The sequence below is a fragment of the Podarcis raffonei genome, chromosome 10 (assembly GCF_027172205.1).
Source record: "Podarcis raffonei isolate rPodRaf1 chromosome 10, rPodRaf1.pri, whole genome shotgun sequence".
NCBI classification, from domain to species: domain Eukaryota; kingdom Metazoa; phylum Chordata; class Lepidosauria; order Squamata; family Lacertidae; genus Podarcis; species Podarcis raffonei.
In genome coordinates, this window is record NC_070611.1 from 4173174 (window position 1) to 4196874 (window position 23701).

Genomic DNA, 23701 nt, shown 5'->3' on the forward strand with positions numbered 1-23701 from the left:
ACCTCCACTGCCCAGGCTGCTCCAGGAAGGTGGCTTCACTGCTGCGGTTTGACTTCACCCCAGAGGCACACTCCATTGTCTCTTGAGACAGACGAATGCCAAATTATAGGAATTTGAGCAAAAGATTGACTGAGCATTTTCTTGGCCCTTTGCAGGAGATGGCCCATAAGTCCAGTAAATGGGATTTGGGAGCTACATTCTTTATCTGTGTCTTCTGTTACTATCCTTTTGTGTTGGTCCCCCCCCCCCCGGACGAGTCTCGTAATTCATTCACCCTTTGAGGCACTATCATTCTGGTTGATTTGATGGTGGCAGCAGCACAAAAAGAGCATTGTGAAAGGGGTGGGCCCTTGTACACTTGTTTATATAGCCTATAAATAAGAGGTCAGTTTCGGATTTAGTAGGTCACTTGTTTCTTACTACTAGAAGCCAATGATGTTTTACTCATGCACTTGCTGCTCTTTCTGAAAAGCTCTTTGTGAATGAACTAGCAGGATGTCTTTTGAGCAAGACTCACTTAAAAAAAGAGGAGAGAGATTGTGGATGTTTGCACTTGAAAATAAATAGTAAACTACTTTATGGGGGAAAACACAGTTTGGGAGTCTGCACGTGATCTGGAAACCCTGCTTTATAAATGTAGTATAGCGGAATCTAAAATAACCTTTTTCTGGCAGTGTGGTTTATAGCATGGGATCCTCTCTGTGATCTACTGTTTCCTGAACTTGCTTTCTTGAGCTGTTTCCTGCTGATTTACCCTCTAGCCCTACAAGTCAGGGATCATCAGCTTCTTCTTCTTTTATCATCCACAATAACTGAGAAATTCATGGCAGTTTAATAACGGAGAGTGTCTTTTCTTTATGAGACCCTTTCACTCATTCTGATAACTGAGAGAGGCTCTGCAAAGAGGCCCCTCCTTTCAGGAGATGAGATCAGTTCTCCATAGACCTGCCAGACCCACTGTATGGAATAACATTCAGTGAAACTCACCTGAGCACTTACAGCAGGCCTTTAGAATGGTGCCAAAGACTTTTCTTTTTAGCCAGACTTTCTTAGATATTTAATTTGCAAATATGTACTGAGAAAACATCCACCCCAGGCCTTGGGAGTGGGGTGGGGATGGGGGTTACTGATCTCTAGCTGTGAGAATAGTTATTACTGAATTGATAGGTGTGTTTAATTTTGCTTATTGGACTGTATTTTAATGTTGTAAACCACTCTGGAATTGGTATGTTTGTGGTATATAAATGTTAAAAAGTAAATAGATCAGTTTCCCCATTATATATGTGTTACTTATATTTTATTTATTTCTATTTGTGAACTGGGTGGATTTTGTATTTTATGAGCTTGGATTTTTAAGTAAAGGGGACTGCAGATCCCTAAATAAATGCATAAAAGCTCAGTTAGTAACAGGGTTTCCAAAATGCACTTATGTTTTTTTATCCATTTGTGAGTTCCCAGTAGTTTGACACAAAAATTACAGTATTCAACCTAAAATAAACTACAAAAGCTCCTTTGACACACTAAGACAAAGCAACAGCTTACATAAAACATGGATTCTTGAGGTCCAAGAACTAGTCCACAGTTACACAATTCCTGCCTGCCCACCCTGTTTCCTGCTACTCTGGATAAAACCGGGATGGGGGGGCATCTTTTTTTCATAGCTGGAGGGCTACATTTCTTTCTAAATAACTTCCTGGGAACAATATGCCAAAAGGGGGTGGGGGTGCCAGAGGCAAAAATGAACAGAGCAATTAATGTGAATGTTACCTTTGCATCAAAAGCAAAAACATTGTCAGAGCTAAAGCCACTTCCCGTTCAGGCAAAGATGCCCAAAGCAAGAGTGAAGAAGGACTGGCGAGGGAGGTGGCCTGGGGAGAGTCTTGAGATAGAGAGGAAAAAGACTGGGGGCTGCATTTGGACCTGAGGCTTCCCACCCTTGGAATACATCTTTGTACTTCTTGAAATGGCTCTACACAGGAGTGTAGAGTGTTTTCGGGATGAACTTCAAATGTTCTGAGTTTGGGGCATATATGGAGCCAATTTTCCACTAGTTTTGCCACCTAGTATTCCATTAGCAAAAATGAATCTGCCTCTTGTCTTTCAGCACTTTTGTGACTTTAAAGTATAGGTCTCTACTGAGGATTATGGCTACTCCATGAGCTTTGACAACTCAATGCTCTTGAGTGGCTCTAAAGTCCAAACAAGGAAACAACCTATTTCCTTCTTTAATCCAAGCTGTCCAGCATGGACAGGAGCTCATGTGGAATTGTGGGCAAGCCTTAGCTAGCCAGATGAGGCTGGAGTTAACAGATGTTGCATACCTCCAAGCAGAGGTCAGTAGCTTAATTGAGGTCTTAATTCCCCAGAGTGGCTGGGGAAACTCAGCCAGATGGGTGGGGTATAAATAAATTAACAACAACAACAACAACAACAACAACAACAACAACAACAACATTTCCCCCAACACACCCTTTGTCTTTGGCCTCTTCCTGGACAGTGGGAGTTGAAAGGGTAGATTTATTTATTTTTTAGTCTGTATTTTAAGGTCAACCAATCTCCTTTATTGGCATAGAAAAAGTGCATCATATACATGGATCAGATCACAACACAGTTAATGAAACATAGTAGGAGATACTTTAGGATAAAACTGTCCAGACATTGTGAGGTATGAAAATGGTTCTTAGGACCTATGGTGACATAATTTCATGGCGTCACTCAAAAATCTTGCCACATTCTCCATAAAGTCATACTTACAATTATTCAGCAGATAAGACACCCTGCCCCTCCTTCAATAAGGGCGCCAAATGCTTATAATATATTTTTGCATAAAATGGGCAATAAAATAAAACGTGTTTTTTAAGGTAAACTGACATAATCCATAGTTTCCAGACTTCCATGTGGATCAGAATGCCATCAACAATTGCACTATGCATGTCTTCAAATTTAGCAATACGTTTTTGGTACAAAAGTGTGTGCCTTATGAGAAAAATGCATATAAAATTATAAGGAATAAATGAATTTTTTTACCTTCTAAACTCACTACATGTAGAAAAGTGGCACATGACTGACTGGAGAAACGGGGTCCTAGCTGAGCTTTCTCCCTATTTTTCTACTTGCCAGGATTTTGTGTTTGTTTTGCAAATTTAATTTGTGTGACATGTACATGAAAAGGTCACCAGGACAAAAAAGTTCGTTTTAAAATTTTAAATCCAATTTTGCTGTGCACTAAAAAAAAAAAAAGGCACAGAAATGGGATGGAAAATGTTTTTACTCAGCATGTTGAAAACTGACACGGAATAGAAATAGGCTGATCTGTCCACCCCAGTCCACCCTTGGACTCTGCATGTCTCCATCTGCTCTTGCCCTTTGTGTAGTCAGATCTGGTGACTGGAGACCAGAAAGCGTGAGCTCTTGCTGTAAAGGGTTTGGTTCCTCAAGAGAAGCCCTTTCTGGGGCTCCTAGTTGTGGCTGTGGGTTAGGCTTGGCCCCCTAGCCTGAGTCTATATTGGGCGCGCCTCCCATGATAGCCCTTCTTGACTCCTTCTCTGTGCCAGAGTCTTGGCTGCCATTTGAGTTCAGGATTGCGACACAGGCTCAGAGTAAGGAGGGAGGACACTCTGAAGGTGCAGTGTTTCTTGCTGCTTCCAAGTACCTCTGGAAGTCACAGGCAGAAACTCTGCTTATGCTACCAAATTTAAAGATTTTCCCCAAACCCATTGGGAATCTCAGGTATTTGTGTGAAGGCGATTTTTCTATGCTGGTGACTTTATGCCTTCCTTGAGCTCTTGTCACTGGTTTGCAAAGGAGCTCTTGCCAGCTGTAGAAATGCTATGCATTATAGCCAGTGTCCTCCCCCCAATATGTTTAGGGGTCCTCTCATTTTCCTACTCATAATGAAATACTGCCCCTCAATGAGGCCAAACTTAGATTCACAAAATGTTTAGGGGTATGCGTTCCCCCAGAAAAAAGCACTGATTATAGCAGATTCTGGGGAACACTCTAATGTTTAATTGTTTATTTAATAATTGTTTTTTCTATGTTTTTAGCCATCCTTATTTTTATATGTAAGCCACCTTGAGGAAGGGTATTAATAATAATATGAATATGAATATGAATGCTGTATAATAGCACTAATTGTGAAGCAGCGAATTGTTTGACCTTCACCCAGTCTTAACAACAACAAAACCACAGTAATGGTTTTGGGGAAAATTTTAGTACCTGTAGTGGAAATGCAGAAGATAAACCGAGGCGGATGTAGGTTTGACCTTGCGCAGCCCACCCTTCCTGTGTGTCCTCGCAGGAGCACCCCTGCCCTTGAGGGTGGCCCAGCCGGGCCTGGATTGCCCAGATTAGGAGCCCTAATTAGCACAGGTGGGGGTCATGGAGACATCCAGCCCTGCTTGGTTGGGGCAGGTACAAATGGCGCAGGGCAACAGTCAAGGAGGATGAGGGATCAAATGCTGTGGAGGTTACTTATGGCTGGGTCTGGTGCTGTATGTGGGTGAAGGTCTGGTGTTACTTTGGGGTTACTTCTCAGTGTAAGCGGGTTTTTATTGCTGTGAAGGTTTACTGTTTGAGGGCTTTTGTTGTTGCTGTTTGAGGGGGTTTTTCTATTCTGTTCAAATAAAAATATATTTCCCCTCATATATTGTCTACCAAAGATCCTTTAAAGAACCTGCCGTGTTAATTGGCAAAGCAGTACACCAATTAGATTTCCAGTCTATATTGCGGGAGTTAGTGGAGGTCAAGGGACAGGTGCCCTCATACGAGGTGCCTGCAGGGGAGAATGCAAAAACCAGCTAACGTGGTACCTTTTGGCTCTGTTGCCTTCAGGTACTGCACCTGGGAGTATATCACAGCTGAGAGCCTGTCTCAACAAGCTTCATATTTGCCACATTGATCTAATAGAACTTCCCTAATCTGAAGACAGAAGAAAATATAGTGCCTTCCAAAGCCCCTCTGAAACATTAATCAATAATGAGAATAGGAGACCTTGGCAGTGGGACAGGCATAAGCTTAAAATCCAGACTGCATGTTCCCAGCCAGCGGGATCAATTTTATTAGGGGACAGAGCCTGGTGCTTGTTCTTAACTATCTGTCTAAAATATCTAACAAAAATATGTATAATGGATTACTGTAATTTTGTGTGACTTTAACAAATGCTGTATGTAAGAGGTTCAATCAATAGCACTTAAATAGTGTGGCCTGAGTGTTAGAGAGTAATTTGAATCAGGCAGTTTATGCTCTCGAGAAGTGTGCGCACGCATGCGTGCGCATAGGAATCTCAGCTTGCTTCCGAGGAGAAGGAAAAGTTAGAGGAGGTTTTGAATTATTCATCTGTTTGCTTTCTCATGGAATCTCACTGACAGCACCATTCACTTCTCTGTAGGCTGGAAAGCCTTCATTGCATGCAAGGGAGCTGCTTTTAGAGAACATCCACAAAGCACTTGTACATTGTACTAGCTGCCCCCCCGCCCCCAGTCAGAGATTTTAAAGCTGCATTTCCTAGGAGAAAACACACCCCAGGATTTCTCTGATGAGAAACATATTGGGATGTTCCTTAATGATAGGATTGGTAATAGTGTGCAATGCTCAGAATGGGGGCTCCATTTCCCTGCTTCATCTTTCTGGGGTTTCCCCCCCTTAAATAATCCACCAAAATAAAGTGGGATGGATGCAGCAGTGGATGGCAAGATAAATATAACTTGCTTAATGTGTCATGGTGTGAATTGCTGTATTGCCATTTTCTAATGTGCAGAATTGAAAAGGACAGTGAAATATCTCTAAGTGCAGTATAAATGAGTGATGGGCAGTACTATGGGTGTTAAGACCTAATAGTTCGTTAAGCTCATCTGTTTCAGTAAAATGAAACTTATGTTAATGTATGTATTCTCCCCTCTGCTTTTTCTGTTGAAACCTAGCAAGCAGCCTTATACCAGGCCAGGCCATTTATACGGTACATCCAGCTCAGTCTCATCCATTCTGGCAGCAGATCTCTGGCGTCTCTGGCGCAGGAGAGTCACAACACCTGCTCCCTGCTCTTTTTAACCAGAGATTAAACTTGGGGAACCTTCTTCAGGCAAAGCACCTGACCAGTTATTGAGGCATGGTCTCTCCTCTGTTACATTTTGTAAGTAAACTAAATATTTAAAGTTTTTAAAATGCCACACGTGCAGCAGCCCAGAGAGGGTGTGTGAAAGAGAATTAAAGCAGGACTTCATGTTCAAGCAACAAAGGGAAAGGACAATCCTTTCTGTGCTAAAGGGTCCAGTGGCACCTTAAAAACCAATTATTTGTGGACTAGAGTCTACTTTATCAGTGCAGATTGCGGGCACATTTGATTAACTAGTTCTTTCTAAAGCAATGCACAAACTGAGGCACAGCTCTCATTTGAAATTTGCACTTCTCCCTATATTAAATTGTGCATAAACATGCATATGTTGCTGAGAATAACATACAGAAATGGGTTATAATAGGGGGGAGTGGTTTGTAAATTGTTTGTAAAAATGTGTGTATTGGGTAACATTAACATGCAAAAATGGGTGCATCAGGAGAAATTTACCCTAAAATGTTGATAAATTTTCATGAGGACTTTTAAAAATGCAAACTGATTTGGAAATACAGAGAATTCAATTTAAAATTGGGGGAAAATGAGAAACTGAGAGGAACCAATATTGGCAGGTTCTGATCTGTTTTGGGGCAGAACCAATGTCAAATTAGGGTTTTTTAACCCTAATTAAACATATAGCTGGAAGAGGGGTGGAAGAAGACCCCCCCCGACTGAGACCAGGACCACCACCCTTCAAGGATCCTGGGGTGGGGGTGGTGAATTCTCTGCAGATCACCCACATGCTGCAGGATGGCTGTTGGGTGGAGGGGTGGGAAAGGCATCAGGCCAAAGGGAGAGAGTTGGGCAGACAGGTAGTTGAGCTTATCTTCTTGCAGAAGATCAGAGCCAGGTCTTGGTTTTTTCATGGAGTTTTCCCACCCCATCTGTCTCTCTTTCCTGCCTGAAGTCCCACACCCTGACAGCCACAGATCACTCTGGGCCAACCAACCCAACCTGTAGCAATCTGTGGCTGACTAAATCCGACTCATCCAATGCCCAAGGCCCTCCAAATCAGTCCAATATGGCTCCAAGCCTTGGTCAAATCAGCCCTAAAAACAGAAATATGTATATATATAATCTGCAATTCAAGATAACACTTCATGCATATAAAGAAATGGACTCCAATCCTCAAAAATGTATGCTGTAATAAATGCATTTGTCTTTAAGGTGCCACAAGACTCCTTGCTGTCTTTGCTGTGAGATATTAATGGCTTCTCCTCTAGAAGCTTCGTCTGGTTACCCTTCTGATTTATTTCTTCTGCATAACTGATGGTGCGGTGGAAGAGAAGCACTTGGGCTCCCCCTCCCTCCATTCCTCACCCTAATGACCTGCTAGATAGGGACTGATTTAATCAACAGACACCTTTCAAGCGAAGTGATTGTGAATCTGAATCAGATTGTTGCAGAGCAAACAAATGCTTCCCAGCAGATTGCCAGGGGATATTGACTCCTCTTTTCTGTTTTCCCCTCAAATATATCGTCTTTTAAGGAGTGGCCTCCAAGCAAACCTTGGCAATATCTATATAGATGGCCCTTTAATCAAAATGTCACTAAAGCCTCTGCTATGTTACGCTTCATCGGAAAACAGTCTTCTTATTTATTTAAACCATTGAACTTCAGTTCCAGCCACCATTAACCCTGGCAAGCAAAGATGGATGGAGGAGTGACAAAAGGCGTGTGCCAGAGCAGTGATCGTTTACGCCTGCGTGATGTCTTGATCAGCTTGTAACATCCCTCGGGGGAACCGTTGAGCAATTAAGTCCGCCCATTACAGACATGGCTACCCCTCTCTTTAAGCGCTTCCATGAGAAGGAGAACCGGTAATTCCTTGTAATGACTGCTACATCTGTTCAATTATATTTCTTCATATTGATGCTTAATTAGAGGACAAATCTGGATGAGGGAAAGGAGGGGTGGGGTGGCCCCCACATAAATGTCAGACTAGTCTCCCTTAACAGCCTGTCTGTCTGTAATGCACATTGACTAGGCTGGCAGGCCTTCTCGCCTTCTGACCTCCGAGTCCCAGAAAGGGAACTTGGGTTTTTTGTTTGTGTGTGTAGAGAGAGAGGGAGGAAACTGTTTGAAAACTGTGTTACATCTAATGCTCCCTTTGTTTAGCTTCAGCATGAAATGACCCTGAGTGACCTCGAGGTCATTCTGTGTGTTTAGGAAGCAGTTAGATGGCTAAGCTTTTGGTGGCTATTACCAGGGTCTCTCTCTCCCCCCCCCCGCCATTCTGCCCTCTCAGGTGGGCGTCCTTGCCATTATAAGAGAACAAGGGACGTGTTTGTGGCGAGTCCCAGACCTCTTTTTCTAGAAAAATAGCACAGGCTAGTAGCACGCATAGTGCTGTTAAAATTATTCCTTGGATAATGTTGATATCTGGAACAATAGGTCTGCCGGGAACTCTTGGGTTAGGAGCGCTTAAAGCAACCTGCATGGCTTTCAGAGATGATTAGACAAATACTTAAGACTTAAGACATTGGCCCTGGCCCCGCTAGGTGCTGGGGTGAAATCGCCACAGCTCCCTCAGCGGGAACATCGGTAGTTTCACCCTAGCATCTTGGAGGGCCAACGCAGCTTGTTTCTCCCTCTGGGTACTGGCGGCAGAGGGACTTGGGAGCGTTGGCGGTTTCACTCATGATACACCGCCAGGTGAAAGAGCCATTGCATTCTGACCCTCAAACTGGTCCTGGGCGAAGTATTGACACATTTTCCCAGGCCTAGAGAAGGGATCCTACCTCAGATCAAAAGAAGCTTCATTTCCATGCATGCCCATTAACAAAGATTGTTTGCATTTTAAGGCAGAAATATGCAATGCAGAACTCATGCAGGCAGAAATATGTGCAAGTAGCAATGTGAAAAGGTGATGTAGCAACCCTCACTTTAAAAAACCAGAGCAAATAAGTAGGTTCTCAGATGGTGCAGAAAATCCATAAGAATTGATGCCACCTGTATAAGAGAAGGGTGGGAATTCCATAAACATGGTGCCAGTATTGAGAAGGCCTTACATGTCCTATGCTCCAACTGTCTCTGCATCTTACAGCCTGGTGTAAAGGGAATTTGGATTGCAGCCTAAAATAATTAAGGATTTGCTACATTTCAATGGATATATTCCTTCAAGTGGGACAACTGAACCTTAACTTAGGGTTGGCTTTAGAATGGGACATGAAGAGCCATCACAAAGAAGGGGTTACTTTTCTACTCTGGCCATGTTTTATGTTTTTCAACTTCACAAGCTTGGTTTTGGACTATCAGGAAAAAATGTGTTTGTCTGTGTCAGTTGAGGCTAATAGGAATTGGGCAGGCTAGTATGTATAGCAAGAGTAAGAAATGTATTACCGTAAATGGAATTAAAATCACAGGTTAAAAATTAGGTGCCATCTTCCAAAGTAAGATCATGCATTATTCAAGAGACTTGATAGAGAGTTTAGAATATTCTATCTGCATATCCATAAGCTTTCTTTTTTGCCTTGAGTGTCTTGAGATTGGATGCTTTCCCTCCCTACTTGAGATGTTTTCCAGTCTGACTGTGGTCATCTTAATTGGCATGTTTGGTGACTTGTTGTTTCTGGGTTGGGGGAACCCTTTAGGTTTGCCTCCCTAAAAAACTCCACCATATTGCATGTAGCACCCAGAATATTTGCATTCTCTGACACATTTTACACTGATGGACTTACAGGTGATGCTCTCATGTAATACATTTTGGCAGCCATTCTGCTTTTGAAAATGATAGATTCCCTAAGATGAGAAGAGGTGATATGACGATGGGGTTCACAGTGATTTCATCCAGGATTGATGATAGATGGCTTTTATTTCAGCTCTCACAAGTCGTTTGAGAAGCTGGTGGAAAAGCAGTGTGCCGACGGCTTTTACAAAGTGCAGTGAGTGGCTGCCAATTGTGGACTGGTTCCAGTAACAATTTGAGAACTGCATTAACTCGATTGCATGCAGTAGTGCCATTGAAGACTCATGTATCACTTCTTGATGTCCTCCTCTCCTTCAAGCAAAACAAGATAATCACAGATTTGTGCAACATGATTTGTAGCCGCTTCACTGTGCTCCCTCTCTTTTTTAAGACCAACTTTCATCTGTTAAATACACCTCTTCTTTAAGGGAGAGATTACAGAAGCTTAAGACAGGGGTGGGGAACCTGGGCCTTCCAGATGTTGCAGGACTACAGCTACTATCATCCTTGCATGTTTCTTATGTTGCCTGGGGAAGATGGGAGTTGGAGGGCCACAAATTTCCCATTCCTGCCCTACGTGATGTACCATATTGGCCCGAATATAAGACACACCCGCAAATAAGCCGCACCTTTAAAATTCAAGGCTTATTTGTGGGTGCGGCCCACCTTCCGGCACTACCACCCTGAATGGGGGATGGGGGGCAGCTGGTGCCGGCGCTTGGTTTTGAGCGTGCTGTGTGTCCACCTCCTGGCGACTGGGGGAGACTTGGGAGTGGCGGGCAGGCAGTGAGCTACTGCCCCGTGCTGCTCGGGGGGGGGGGAGCCGTAAAGTCGCAAATATAAGCCACATTTTTTACTTTTCAGAGCCCAATTGGGGCGGGGGAAGTATGGCTTGTATACGAGCCATTTTGGTAGTTTAAACCATGGCATTGCTGCCACTGATAACATTTACTGAAAATAGGGTAATCAGTCATATCAACAAGCAACTCTAAAGTCATGGCAAGCTAGAAGTCAAAAGGTTTTTGGGTATCCATGACTACATGAGCTTGCATTGCGCAACAGTATGCCACCTTTCGTTTACAGATGTTTTATTTATGAACCTTTGAGACAATTATTTAGCTTTATAAAGAAAGAGTCCATTATAAAGAGAGACCTAAAAGCCATTGAATGCCATCTCTTTACTGCAAACTCCCATGATCAAGGTCCTGTGATGTGTGGAACACGGTGGTAATAGCTACTGTACTTTTCCTGTGCCCTTGTTTTTATTCGTATCTAAAAGTATTATGTAAAGTATTTTGGAGTTACTTCGACAACAAAATGCTGCATGTTTAAATCCGCCCCCCCTCCCAAAAGCCTGCTCTTAAAACTGTGTGTTAACTTTTCAATTGCCAAGATCAAAGGAATCTGTAGCTCATTTCAGATGTTCAATGAATGCATGGTTCCTCACCCCTGACATTTATATCTTCATTGTAAGATCTTTCTTTTACCTATATATGTTCAACTGCATTGTAAGGCATACACGTATGCCCCGCTTTTTTTAGGGTTCCTGATAGCATGGATAGAATCCAGTGGCATACAGTTTTATGCGCATTGGCTGTATATATGCCAGGCTTCTGTAATCTGATGTCCTCTAGATGTTGGGACTCGAGCTCTCATCATCCATGACCAGTGGCCATGCAGGTTGGGGCTGATGGGAGCTGTAGTTCAAAACATCTGGAGAGCAGTAGGTTGGATACGTCTGCTCTGTGCTGTTGGTATCTGTCCCTGTCTGCTTGTATTTGTGTCCACTAGGCAAAGAGAACCTGTGGCATTCCTGCAACGTCTAAAGGGCCACAGCCTCTTTATTTTGGGCCAGATATGTGCAGCAGGAACTCTTGTCTACCCAATGGAACAGGGAGCGCAGTAGGCCAAAAACAAAAGCCATCACTTTTGTTGGGACAAGTTGCTCACTCAGAAGCTCTATGAAATTCGTCCTGGTCAATCTCCTCTAGATCTATCACCCTCTGGGCGACTACCGACAGAATTAAAAGCACACTAAAACATCAAACATTAAATACCTCCCTAATCATTTGGTGGTCCTTTCTCCTCTTCATCTTCCTTCCTTCCTTCCTTCCTTCCTTCCTTCCTTCCTTCCTTCCTTCCTTCCTCCCCCCCCCATCTTTGGCCCAAGAACAATGCATTTTAGTTTCAAAAGCAGAATTACAAAACTCCCAGTAAGGATTATTCCTCAGGCATCGTGTTCAGTGTTCAGTTTTATCTGACAGCCAAATCAAAGAAGTCCATATTGTTTTGGGTGTTTTTCAAGCTGCTTGGAGTTCATGGGTTCAGTTTTTATGTCTTACTGTGAAAAGTGAAATGTTTGTCAATTTTTCAAGCCCTCTCATTTTATCTAGTGTTTAGAATGAGAAATGAAGCTGCCTTTAAAAGATTGCCTTGATGTAAACCTAAGCAGTGAAACAACTTACTACTGCCACAAAATTCGTGTTTAAAGTAATGCTCATGTGGAAAAGTGAATTTGGGCGTACGGGGTGGAAATCGTTTGAGGGGATGGAGAAAGGAGTACCTCTGAATATTATTATTCACAGTTCTAGCCCAACCCTTATGTTTCATTAGTGAAGGGAAATGCATTTCTAAACAAGGGATTGAAACAAGATTTAGAACTCTGTTTGCAAACTCTGGTTGATGCTAGTTGTAGTGGTAGTTATCCCTTGGTAATTCTGGTGCAGTTATTTATTTCATTTATATGCCATGTTTATCTTCCGAGGAGCTCAAGGTAGTGTACATGCCCCCCCCCCAATTCCATCTTCAAAACAACCCTGTGAGGTAAGTTAGGCTGAGAGGTGAAGATTGACCCAAAGTCACCCAAAGCTTCATGGCTAAGTAGGGATTTGAACCCTGGTCTCCCAGGTCATAGTCCAATTTTCGCACCTTTATGCCTCACTGGCTTTGATATAGTGAATGCCATCCATGAAGAGCTGTCAAGGGAAACAAGTGGATGAGTACATGGTGCTGTAGTTAGAAGATCATTGCCATATCCTCAGCAGGTCTTCAGCGTAAGTTGTGAAAACACACTATGTTCAGGAATAGCCAAACTGTGTCAAAAGTTATCAATGGAGGCTGTCGCTGACTGGTGGGGAACCGGTGGACCAGTCCACACTGCAGCTGCCATCTCGATCATTGGCTATGCTTGCTGGTTTTGCTGAGACATGGAATCCTAACAACATACTGAGGATCTCAGATTGCCCATCCCTGCTAGAGTTCATAGATTTGAGCCCTGGTAGGTTTAGACTCTCTGTAAGATGTATAATATTCTTCTCTTCTACTCACTTCCTTGCATATGGAACAATAACTACATTAAAATACAGTGTATGTTAGAGAACTTATAGTAAAGAAGCAAATTGTGTCGCCTAAGCAGAACTTTTGCCAAGGCCAATCAAAATAGCCTTGGGAACAGATATTTAAATATTCCATGCACCTCTAATTTTTATCCTCATTTGTATAAATCCTCTTTTCTTTAAACCTTTAATCTCTTCTTTACCAGTATCTGATCTGCCATATTTTAATGTCATTATGATTTTCTCTCTCTTTCTAAGGCTAAAATGTAATGCTTATTAGTTTTGGGGGAAATTCATTTTGCTATAAATGAGTCAGGATGTGAACCTCGGAGGTTAAACACAGCTGATAATACCCTTTCATGCCTAAAGTGCTTTAACAAAGCTGTGCATTTATTTCACAAAGTCCTATTAAATGAGATTTATTCTGCCATTGCATTTTGATAACGGTACTTTGTGATACTAGTGTTGTGTGAGAATTCTACCACACAGACTGAGGGTAACTAATGTTGTATGCAGTTAGGATTTTGTATCAGAAGGGGCTGGTTATTGATCTGATTCACTATGAGATAAATAAAAACTGTGTGAAGGGTCTGTTTGAATCTCTAGCCCACTTTAGATGTGATCTTCCATGTGCCCAGAATAGTACAGGAGAAGAGCGCAGGACCACCCCTGTGGCCCATGTGTTGGGTTCTTAATTACTCACAGCCCAATCGTAACCATATGTACTCAAAAGTAATTCCTATTTAATTGAATGGGGCATAGTCCCAGGTCAGTGGGATTAGGAATGTAGGTTCTAAATCACAGAGGGGAGTCTTTGTGTTTCTTAGAATGTCCTCCCTCCCATTGTGTGAATATTGGTTGCTGGGGATATGGGGATGGGGCCTGTGGGCATTTCTCACCCCCACCCCTTTTCTTCCTCTGTTTGATTATGATTCTGCTTTGTTGCTTTTGTTTGTGTAAAAACCTGCACTATGGATCTGGTAGCCAGCAAGTTATTCCTTTCCAAAGTGTAAGCAAAAATGCTGCATTTTAAAAAAGTTAATTAAAATAGCCAATGATCCATAATAGCAGGGCACTGTACCTGGAATATGCATAGATGCAAGGTGAAAACATAACGCGTGTTCTGGGTCCTGATAGCATCGTCAGTGCTGGTTTCTTCATGGCAGAGCATGATGTCTTGTGGAGAACATCTTTTCTCACCGCTTGTGTGGAACTCTGCAAAAGTTACGGAAAGTTGTGCATATGGGTGCAAGACATTTTTCTTTTACATAAGGAGAGCTTAGGCTTTTCCAACAACCATACTGGCTGCCTCAACTATACTTGCTATTTGCAGGATGGTTCAAGAAGCATTTGCCGATCCATGAAATGGGCATGCAAGTTAATCCTGCGTCCTTGCTTACTTAGCATTCATCATGCTTTGCCTAGCCATTGTGGTAATATATATGTTTGGTTTACCCATGCAAGTATAGGCATTGATGGGGAAGAAAGAACCTTATTCCAATGCTTTCGTTTGCCTAGTTGTTGCCAGAAGCCAGACAATGGGAATCCTGCATTCTGGTTCTGTGATTCTGTGGTTGCTTACTTACCTGTTTACAGTTACCTCTATGAAGAGACATCAGAAAGGCAGAGCACTTAGCATGAACCCCACTATAAGTGCTTTGAACTGGATTGTGGGGGTGGAGATGTAGGTGGTGAACTTGTGACAGATACAGGATGTGATACTGACATTCTGTTTTATATGTCAGCCCTTAAAGTCTCCCGCTTTGATTATCAGCCCACTGAAGCCAGTTCATCTGCGGTACAATTATAGCCCAAGCATCCTTTCCCCTCTCCTTCCTCTACTACCGTATTTAGTATTCAGTTATTTTAGATGCAAACACGGTTCATGACTCTGGTACATATTAAAATACTGACCTCAGGGGTAGCATTGAGCTATGTCTGTTCCCTGCTCTCTGTGACCCCAGTGTCTGGGGCAAGTGGCAGGTTTCACTCCTCAGCTGTGCCCCAGTTGCAATCTGCATACATTGTCTCACTAGAATTTAATGCAAGTCACCATGAATCAAGCCTGTTCCTATTGCCCTTTGATCTACTTCCTGGGTTCTGTTTCTTGATAGTATTGATTGTGGTGGAAATTTAGCCCTCTTCAGGCAATCTGAAGAGAGGAAATTAACACAATAGAGTCCTCCCCTCCATCACCTGCCACAAACTGGTGGGCAAATTTCTGAATCTGGGAGCTCCTGTAATTGTGGAGGCTTCCATGTGATTTTAGAACCCTGATATTCCAGGGTTTAAATTGCATGGAGAGCCCTCTATGAGTACAGAAAGTTCCCTATTTCAGAACTTCACCTTCCAACTTGGGATGGAGTTTAGGATTTTTGGCCCTGCTCACATGAGTATTTAACACCTGAAAAGGGTTCTAAAGAACTGACTTTATATCTTATTTACTTTATATTTGGGAAAGTTGTTCCTTATGCATTTGGATATTCATGTTATCGTAACCAAATTTTTGCTTGATGGTACCTACAGTCAAGGCACAGGTTTTCCTCTATATTTTTTGATACAATTGGATGCTATTTTGAATCAAGATGGTGGTCCAAAACTTTCAGAACTGCACTCAATTTGACTCACTAATTTCAAAACTGCACTGTTTTCGGATTAGATAGGGAAAAGCAAGAGGAAAGAAAATTAATACAGAATTCTTTTGCTTCTGTTCAAACAGCAAAAGTTTTTTTCTGGTTAACTCAGCTCATGGTTTTGAAATATGTAAATACAGTGGTACCTTGGGTTAAGAACTTAATTCGTTCTGGAGGTCCATTCTTAACCTGAAACTGTTCTTAACCTGAGGTACCACTTTAGTTAATGGGGCCTCCCACTACCGCTGCGCCGCCAGAGCACGATTTCTGTTCTCATCCTGAAGCAAAGTTCTTAACCCGAGGTACTATTTCTGGGTTAGCGGAGTCTGTAACCTGAAGCATATGTAACCTGAAATACATGTAACCCAACGTACCACTGTACTGGTTAGTTTCATGAAGACTCAACCAAAGTTGGATTATGTTGCTATTAGGAGCTAGTCCATGTTGTGCTAAAAATAAAACTGTAGCTAACAGACTAGGTTAAGAATTTGGGCCTTATGTTTTGTTTCATGTGCCAGGAACTATTTTAAATATAAACAAGATTAATAAGAGCTCAATCTTACTCTGGTTTTTTTTTTTAAACAAAGTACTACAAAAGTTTTCTTAAACTCATTATGCATGATAAATTTCTAGGAGTCTAACTATGAGTGGTAATAACTGAGTTTTAGAGTGTAGCAGTAAAAGCTTGATTTGAGCATTTGATTAATTTACTTGGTATAAACAATAAATAGCCATTTTTAAGAGCCTTTAATGAAACACCTCCAGGAAACAATGGCAATCAATGAACCCTAACTTAATTAAGTCTTGTATCTTTTCTGTGAGATACTTCTCATTTAACTGCTTTATCACAGTCATCTTCTTGAATTGCTTAAATTATTAATTTTTCTTACGATGTGTACAGCTCTCTATATTTATGTCAATACATGATGCAAATTATTTTGTGCTAGACATATGTGTCTATTAATTTAATGAGGAAAAATGGAGAGAAAGTATTAAAATAATGACCTAACATTAATTTCTATAAGGAGACATTTTCATTTCACTTAATGCACGGCTGCAAATGAAAATTTTCTTTTATGCATAATAGTGGAAAGTAAATTAGCCAATATGCAAACTAATGCTTAAAAGACTTTAATCTCATGGTGTTAGGAGAGATCCTGAGTTCTATATGGAATGTCTTGATTCTCTTTACTACCAAACTTTGAGCAATAGCAGACTCTCATTTTTGAGACTAGGAAGGCTTATTTTGTAGTGTCCAAAAGGCACTGATCACAATATATCTTTTTTTCCCTTTTCTGGGTTGAGCTTGAGGAATCTCATAAGCTTTAGACCACTTTCATACTTTAAAATATGCTAATAATTCAACAAACAAAGGGATAATATTTAGGATTTCCTTCTCTTCTTCATCCTCCTCTGGCAAATATAACAGAAATCAGCATACAGTTTGCTGGTATGTATGTCTACAATTTGAAGTGTGATGATGGAGAGAGAAATGCTTCATGACTTGAAGATGTGCTACAAGTTCTCCTTTTTAAGATTTTGTCTGCCCGGAAGCAGTTCGCCAGGTGAGGTGGACCTGCTATACTAGCCTCTCGGCAGATGGGTTGCTGTTTTTTACCAGGAGGGAAGAGCAAAGTGGCAAAGGGTCTACACAGTTGTAGTGGATCCCACCACTGTAGACCAATTATGTAGCGGATCCAAAACTACATACATATCCTATCATAACCACCACAGGTTATCTTTTGGTCTGTGTTTGAGGGAAAACTTAGTGATTTGGTGTCTTTGGCACAAGGTTTTATTTACAGTGCAAAGTTGGTAAAACAAAGATGGGTCAGGAGTTGTGTTTTTTCAAGAAACAGTTAACTTATTAATTACACTAAATCTAAAGATGTTGCAGGCATTAAAACAAAGCAGAAAATGCATGGCTTCCCTTAAACTTCAGTTCCTAAAAATCAGTTGTTACACTTCAGGTAGATGTTCAGTTTCTAGAATAAGTGGTAAAATGCTTAACTCAGTTTCTGTTACTTCACTCCCATTTCTTTACATAGTTATGACAGGTTTTAAACACTTTTGACGCAGCACAGCTTCCTTCACAATACTCTGGTTCATGACTGAGGGGCATTTTTTGTCAGTTACCCAACCTCTTAACAATCCCACTCCTGAGGTATTCCAATTAATATATCACACCTAGAGGATACCTCACTCCTTTTAACTGGTTTGGGAGTCTTCTCTTTCTAGAAGATCTCTCCCCTTACTGGAATGAGACCCAAATAGACTGTTTTCTCACAGTTTCTACTTCTGCTGACTCACACTCAGCCTCCCCTTTACTTCTGTCTGTATACTTTCCCAACACGGTCTTACTATCTAAGCTACGAGGCTCCTTCCTCTAGCTATTGACATTCTCCTCAGAGCGGATCTTAAACTAAGATTTGACCTAAGTCTCTCAGACAAACCCTATCCTAATCCCTATATCCCATCTCAAATTAAGCCCTGTGTAAAAAACAAAAAACACACCCTCAGAAACTGAAGCAATACACGAATGAGTATGATGCCTGCTCCTGATCTCTATCCCAGGGAGAATGTAATCCCTGAATTTTCGCGTTCCCGTTTGTCTCCTGCCTCTAGCTATGCTTGCTAATCACAGTCTCTGGTCTTTCTCTCAGAGTTTTAGATATTCATATCCTGTGGACAGGGGACCATGAGTGTCTGTGGTAGTTGTGCAGCTGGGCACAGTGTCCCTTCGTGTACTACTATCATTGTTGCATGTTATTAAGTTTATTTTTTATTTTATTTTAAAGAAATATTTGGCTCTCATACTGGAAATATATTGGAAATAATTTGTAGATGATATTAGCGGGGATGGAGTAACGCTAACAGCAGTTAATATATAAGATTAAAAACAAAGTACGTGATTATAGAATTTTTATTTGATACTTACCAAAAGGGTAGAGGGGAGTCCAAGGGTTTTTTGTTTGTTTGTTTAGGGAAGGGATATAATAAACTATGTAAATGAAAGATATGTATATCTATATATATATTGTAATATTTATTGGCATGTTTATTTGTGTACCTTACATTTATAAGAAACTGTTTATTTACAAAAATTTGAATAAAAATGTATTGGGGAAAAAAGAAAGAAAGAAATATTTGGCTCTCATACTGAAGGCCATTCTGGGCAGGAGGGGGAAATGACTTTGCACTGCTAATATATGACTGACTCAAATCTCATTTATCTTAATTCTGAAAATACCATCTCTTTTCTTTTGAATTGTCCTGGGATAGACTGGCCTTCATTTGGGAATTGTTTGTTTGTCTGGTAAAGTGGAACCAACCGAATGAAAGGAAGAGAAAGATGTTGTTGAATACCCGTGATTCTCTTGTCTCTCACATTAAACGAAGTATTTCTAGACTTCTAGGCATGAGACAGCTTCTAAAACAAATTATAACAAGAAAATGTACAGAATCAAGGGGCTTTGACATATGAAAAGAGGAAGAAATGATACAAGGATATATACACTCATGTTACAAAATGCAGGGTATTTGCATCAGTGAGAATGAAATTGCACAGGAAAACTTTTTTTAAAAAAAGCTAAATAAAGTGGTGACCATTTTTTAACCTTCCCCATGTTAGATGAAATAATAAATAAAGTAACACAAGAAGTCTTAATGCAGAAACTAGCCACAGAGCACAGCCATCAAAATGCTGTGCAGAAGAGCAAATGTCCTGCTCCAGCCAAGGTACAGAGTGCAGCCCAAGATATCTTGGCAGTCAAGGCAGAAATTCCCACATTTAGTTTATTGTAAAATGAAATATTTTATTTGTTGCCCTGTCACAACACTCTACAGTACATCAGATGCATGAGGTGGTTGCTTCACTCTACTCAATGGAAGGGCAAGGCCTGCCAGGAGCCTAAATAGCTCAGAAGTGAATTGGCAACCACTGTAACACAAAAAATATCCTTAATTGTGGGGGCTTTGTTAATACTGGTTGAGTGAGATTTAAGAAAAATGACAAGAGTAAAACTGGTACATTCAATTTCCCGCAGTTTTACATTTCCTCATGTAATCTCTCCCCTTATTCTCCTTTGTATGCAGGTATCTCGCGTCTTATGCAAGGGCTCAGTTCTGGGGAGTCCATGTGTAAGCCTAAAAGGCAGGAATCCCTGGCCCTGTCTTTCCCCATGAGGTGGAGGGCTGCTTGCCTGGCTTTGGGAAGGCCACGCAAGGCTTCTGGCTGCATTTTAGAGCCCTCCTGCTGCTTTCCCAAAGCTGGAAAAGCTCACCATGGCAGCTGTGTGCAGGTTTGTGTGTGGGAAATAAATAAATGGAGAGTGGGTTTCCTCCACTCTCCATTTATTTATTCCCCCTCCCCATGCAAAGCTGTGATCGCATAAATATAATCAGCGTAAGATGTGATTTACCTCTATTTGAAATGGTGTCCCTGGTGGTAGCCGCTATTGACAGAAATAAACAACAACAAAAGTCCTTCTGGGCACACTGTAGTTCTCTGGATTGCAATAAGGGTTACTGTGCATCACAAATTAAGAAAAGCCAACAGACATGCCTCCCCCCCAAGCAAATGCTTACTCCCTCTTCTTGAGCACAGAAGCATCAAGGACCATGCATGCACTATAAATTGAAAGCACATGACCCCCCCCCCCAAAAATCCTGGGAACTGTAGCTTGTAAGAGTACTGTGATTTTGCAGCTCTCTCTGGAGTGAACTATAGTTCACAGGGTTCTTTGGGGGAAACAATGTGGTTTAAATGGTGTAAACACAACCTTCGTAAGGAGACAAAAGCAGCTCATCTGAATCTTAAAAACTCACCAGCAATTTGCACGGGCAGAGAGCTGGAGGGGCCAGAGGTGGGAGGAGCTGTTGTCATTTAACATGCCATCTCCCTCTCCTGGGCATAATGCAAATCCTATGGGCTTCCTCTCTTTTTGACATGGTTTTCATTGCAGTTTAATGTTCTGCTTGAACAGTCAAGAAAAAAACCCTTTTGCCTGAACCTTTGTTTTGTTGATGCCCTGAACAGCATCAAAGAAACCCAGCGCTGTCTCCTTAAGGCCCCAGACTTCACGTTTGGTGTGACATTTTTCTTGTTGTTAAATAAACTCTGACCATGAGCAGCTGTCAGGCAGAAATACACCACAGGCTAGCATTCAACGAAACACCAGACAAGCATTTTGGCAGCCAGAGGGCTCTTGTTTTCTTCCCTTCCTATTCTCCCCCACTCTTGACACATGTAAGAAACGAAAATTCAGTAAAGCATGCAATCCTTGATTAGATTTTTTTTTCTAATAAGGAGAATGTATTACATCATCCCAAGTGGTATACTGTCGACTTAGCTCTCTGTGTATAGACATATATGTGTTTGTGTGTGTATCGATCAATAGTAAATACATCCAAACTTAGTTTGGCGTTTGAAAAACAGCCATGAGAGACCACACCTGTCTGGAAGCAACTCGTTCATTTTCAGTAATACACTTTTAAGGGATTTTAAGAATGGGAAAATAATATACAAATATAGTATCTTAAAAAGAATACTAATAGTTTTCTTATCTGTGATCATCTGAGTTCATTTTGTCTAGTATAACTGTGTGTATGTTCTCTGATTCACATATATTAGCTCCCCCTGAATCCATGTTAACAAGCCAAAGTTCCAAATCCATTCCCTTGCATAGCAAAATGAAGAATATGTGGTTTTGCTTTTTTGCCATAGGAATAGCCAGATAACAAAATATTTTGTACTATTTGCATTTCTCTCTCTCTACTGGGATAAAATGCATTATATGAGAATATTCTTTCTGGAAAATGCTTTTTGTTGTTGTTAGTGACTCTCATGTTTGGGTGTTTTGCTTTTTAAAAATGTAATCAGCAAAAGAAAATAGTATAAGATACAGAGGGTTTAGGTTTTTTTTTAATAACACTTCCCAAGAGGCAAAATGTGTGTTACTTTTTTATAACTGTTCTTAAGCAGTTGGAGGCAGTATGGTATTTTTATGTATCAGACTTTGGTTGGGTGATTTTTGTTTGTTTGTTTTACTCCTTTCTCAGTGCCAGACTGTTTACAGGAGGCTCTTCCTAACCAAGTTAAATCTAAAATATGCCAAGAGTTTCCATGAGAGCAAGCGAGGAAGAGAATGGTGTGGAAAAGTATGAGTAGAGCAGATTCACAGCAATATCAAAGGGACTTCAGCATCAATCTGCCACATGGAAGACATTCTGTCAACCTCTATTTATGCTTGTAATAATCATAGCTATTTGCCTTTGATCTAATGGGACGTCTCTTTTCTCCTTCTTTTTTATTTCTGTAGGATAAAGCGGTGGGTGGATAAGATGCAAGAAGACCTAGTAAGGCTGGTGAAAACAGCGAGTGGGGTGGATGAACTTGCTCAAGTAAGTGACAATTACATGGATGTAGAGCATGAGGAGGTTCACAAATGGGCACCTAGTAAATGGTGGACAGTCTCGTTCCACTAAGGAGTTTTTCGGAGAGCAAAAAGCCAACACTGTTAGGGCTCAGTTTCAGATTTGGAACACAGCCCTGGTGCAAATGGGGCAGTAGCTTCTCTTGAACAGCAGTTGCATCGTAGGAGCCTTGGTGGAACAGTGTGCTCCCTATGGCATTCCCTACTATCCTCAAGTAGCCAAATGTATTGGGCTGTCCCTGCATTCTGGAGCCTAGTGTCATATTGCATGTGCTTCTATTGCTGCTAACAAGTTGAAAGTCATGGGCAGAAGCAGCAAGGTGCAGATGGCACAGATGTCCTGTGGAAGACACCATCTGTACCCTCCACTTATTTTTCATTTTTGAGCTCTTCGCATTAGCCAGCATTCCCCCCTGCCACTTACACACAATCCAACACCAAAGGGGTTTTTCCAACACAAACTGTGACAGTGAAAACAAATGTGGATTCCTCCTTTAAAAAAAATAAAAGAAACTGAAAGCCTAAAATTTCAGGAGCACAAATAATTTAATGCATTGTGTGCTGTATGCAAAGAATGGCCTGGAGCACATAACAGCTCTTCCTATTATATTTCTTTCCTCCAAAGCTAACTTGATAAAGGAGGTTGCTGCATATTCATTAATTGACTTACTGTCGTCTGACTTTGTTTAGTCAGACTTGCTTATTGTTAGGAAAAGCTAATATTTAATCAGGTGCAAAAGGCATGGGCTTATTACTGCCTCTCACAGCAGCAAAAACTCCTTTCATTATACTGCCTGTCTGGTAAATGTGAAATGCTGTAAATGGTGACTGGAAAAAATGTGGGGGTGTCTGTAGTGAGCTAGAAATGCCCAGATTGTCATAGATTTACAAGGCATTCCTCTGAAAGGAGAGCAAGTCTTTCACAGTAATTCAACTCTGTTACTGATTTCATAGGAGGAATGTTAGAAGCACTTTGTGGAAGGGAAGAACTTCCTGATTGCAGAGGACATGACAAGGTGTGTGGTTGTCAGTCATTGTGCGAGTGGAATGGGACCTGCGTGTTGTCTCTGGATTCCCACGTGGATGTGGGAAGAGAAGTCACCCCTTGGCAAAAGGAAATCCTGCAGCCCTTATTGGAGGGGTTGGCCTCATTGCAATGGCTTCCAGAGAGCTGTAAACAGGCAGTTTGTCAGTTGCATGTAGGCATCTGCACTGTGAATCCTGTAAGCAACGCACAGTCACAAGACCCAGATGCAACTTTGTGCTTGTTAAATAGATAGGAACTTTATTTGCATTAGCCACTAGCTATAGCAATAAGATAACATACACTGGGGATAGAGCTAAATAGTTAGCTATACAAAATACATTCTGGAGGTTTACATCAATACAAATGGAAAAATTTCCTGGTAATCTGGTTCTTTCTAGTTCTCCACAGCCCCTTAGGATGAAGCCAGATGGATTTATAGTGACCTTCTCCTAGCTGTGTGCTCTCCATATGTTGT

At 41.4% G+C, this 23701-nt stretch overlaps 1 protein-coding gene across 6 annotated transcripts in view; it reads left to right on the top strand.

The window, feature by feature from the left end:
* CACNA2D1 (calcium voltage-gated channel auxiliary subunit alpha2delta 1) overlaps positions 1-23701 on the top strand; it is a 365199-nt gene that overhangs the window by 47288 nt on the left and 294210 nt on the right. For all 6 annotated transcript variants that reach the window (XM_053407355.1, XM_053407356.1, XM_053407358.1 and 3 more), the window contains exon 2: positions 22086-22167. In XM_053407355.1, coding sequence (XP_053263330.1) covers positions 22086-22167 — 82 coding nt within the window. The remainder of the gene's footprint in view (positions 1-22085; positions 22168-23701) is intronic.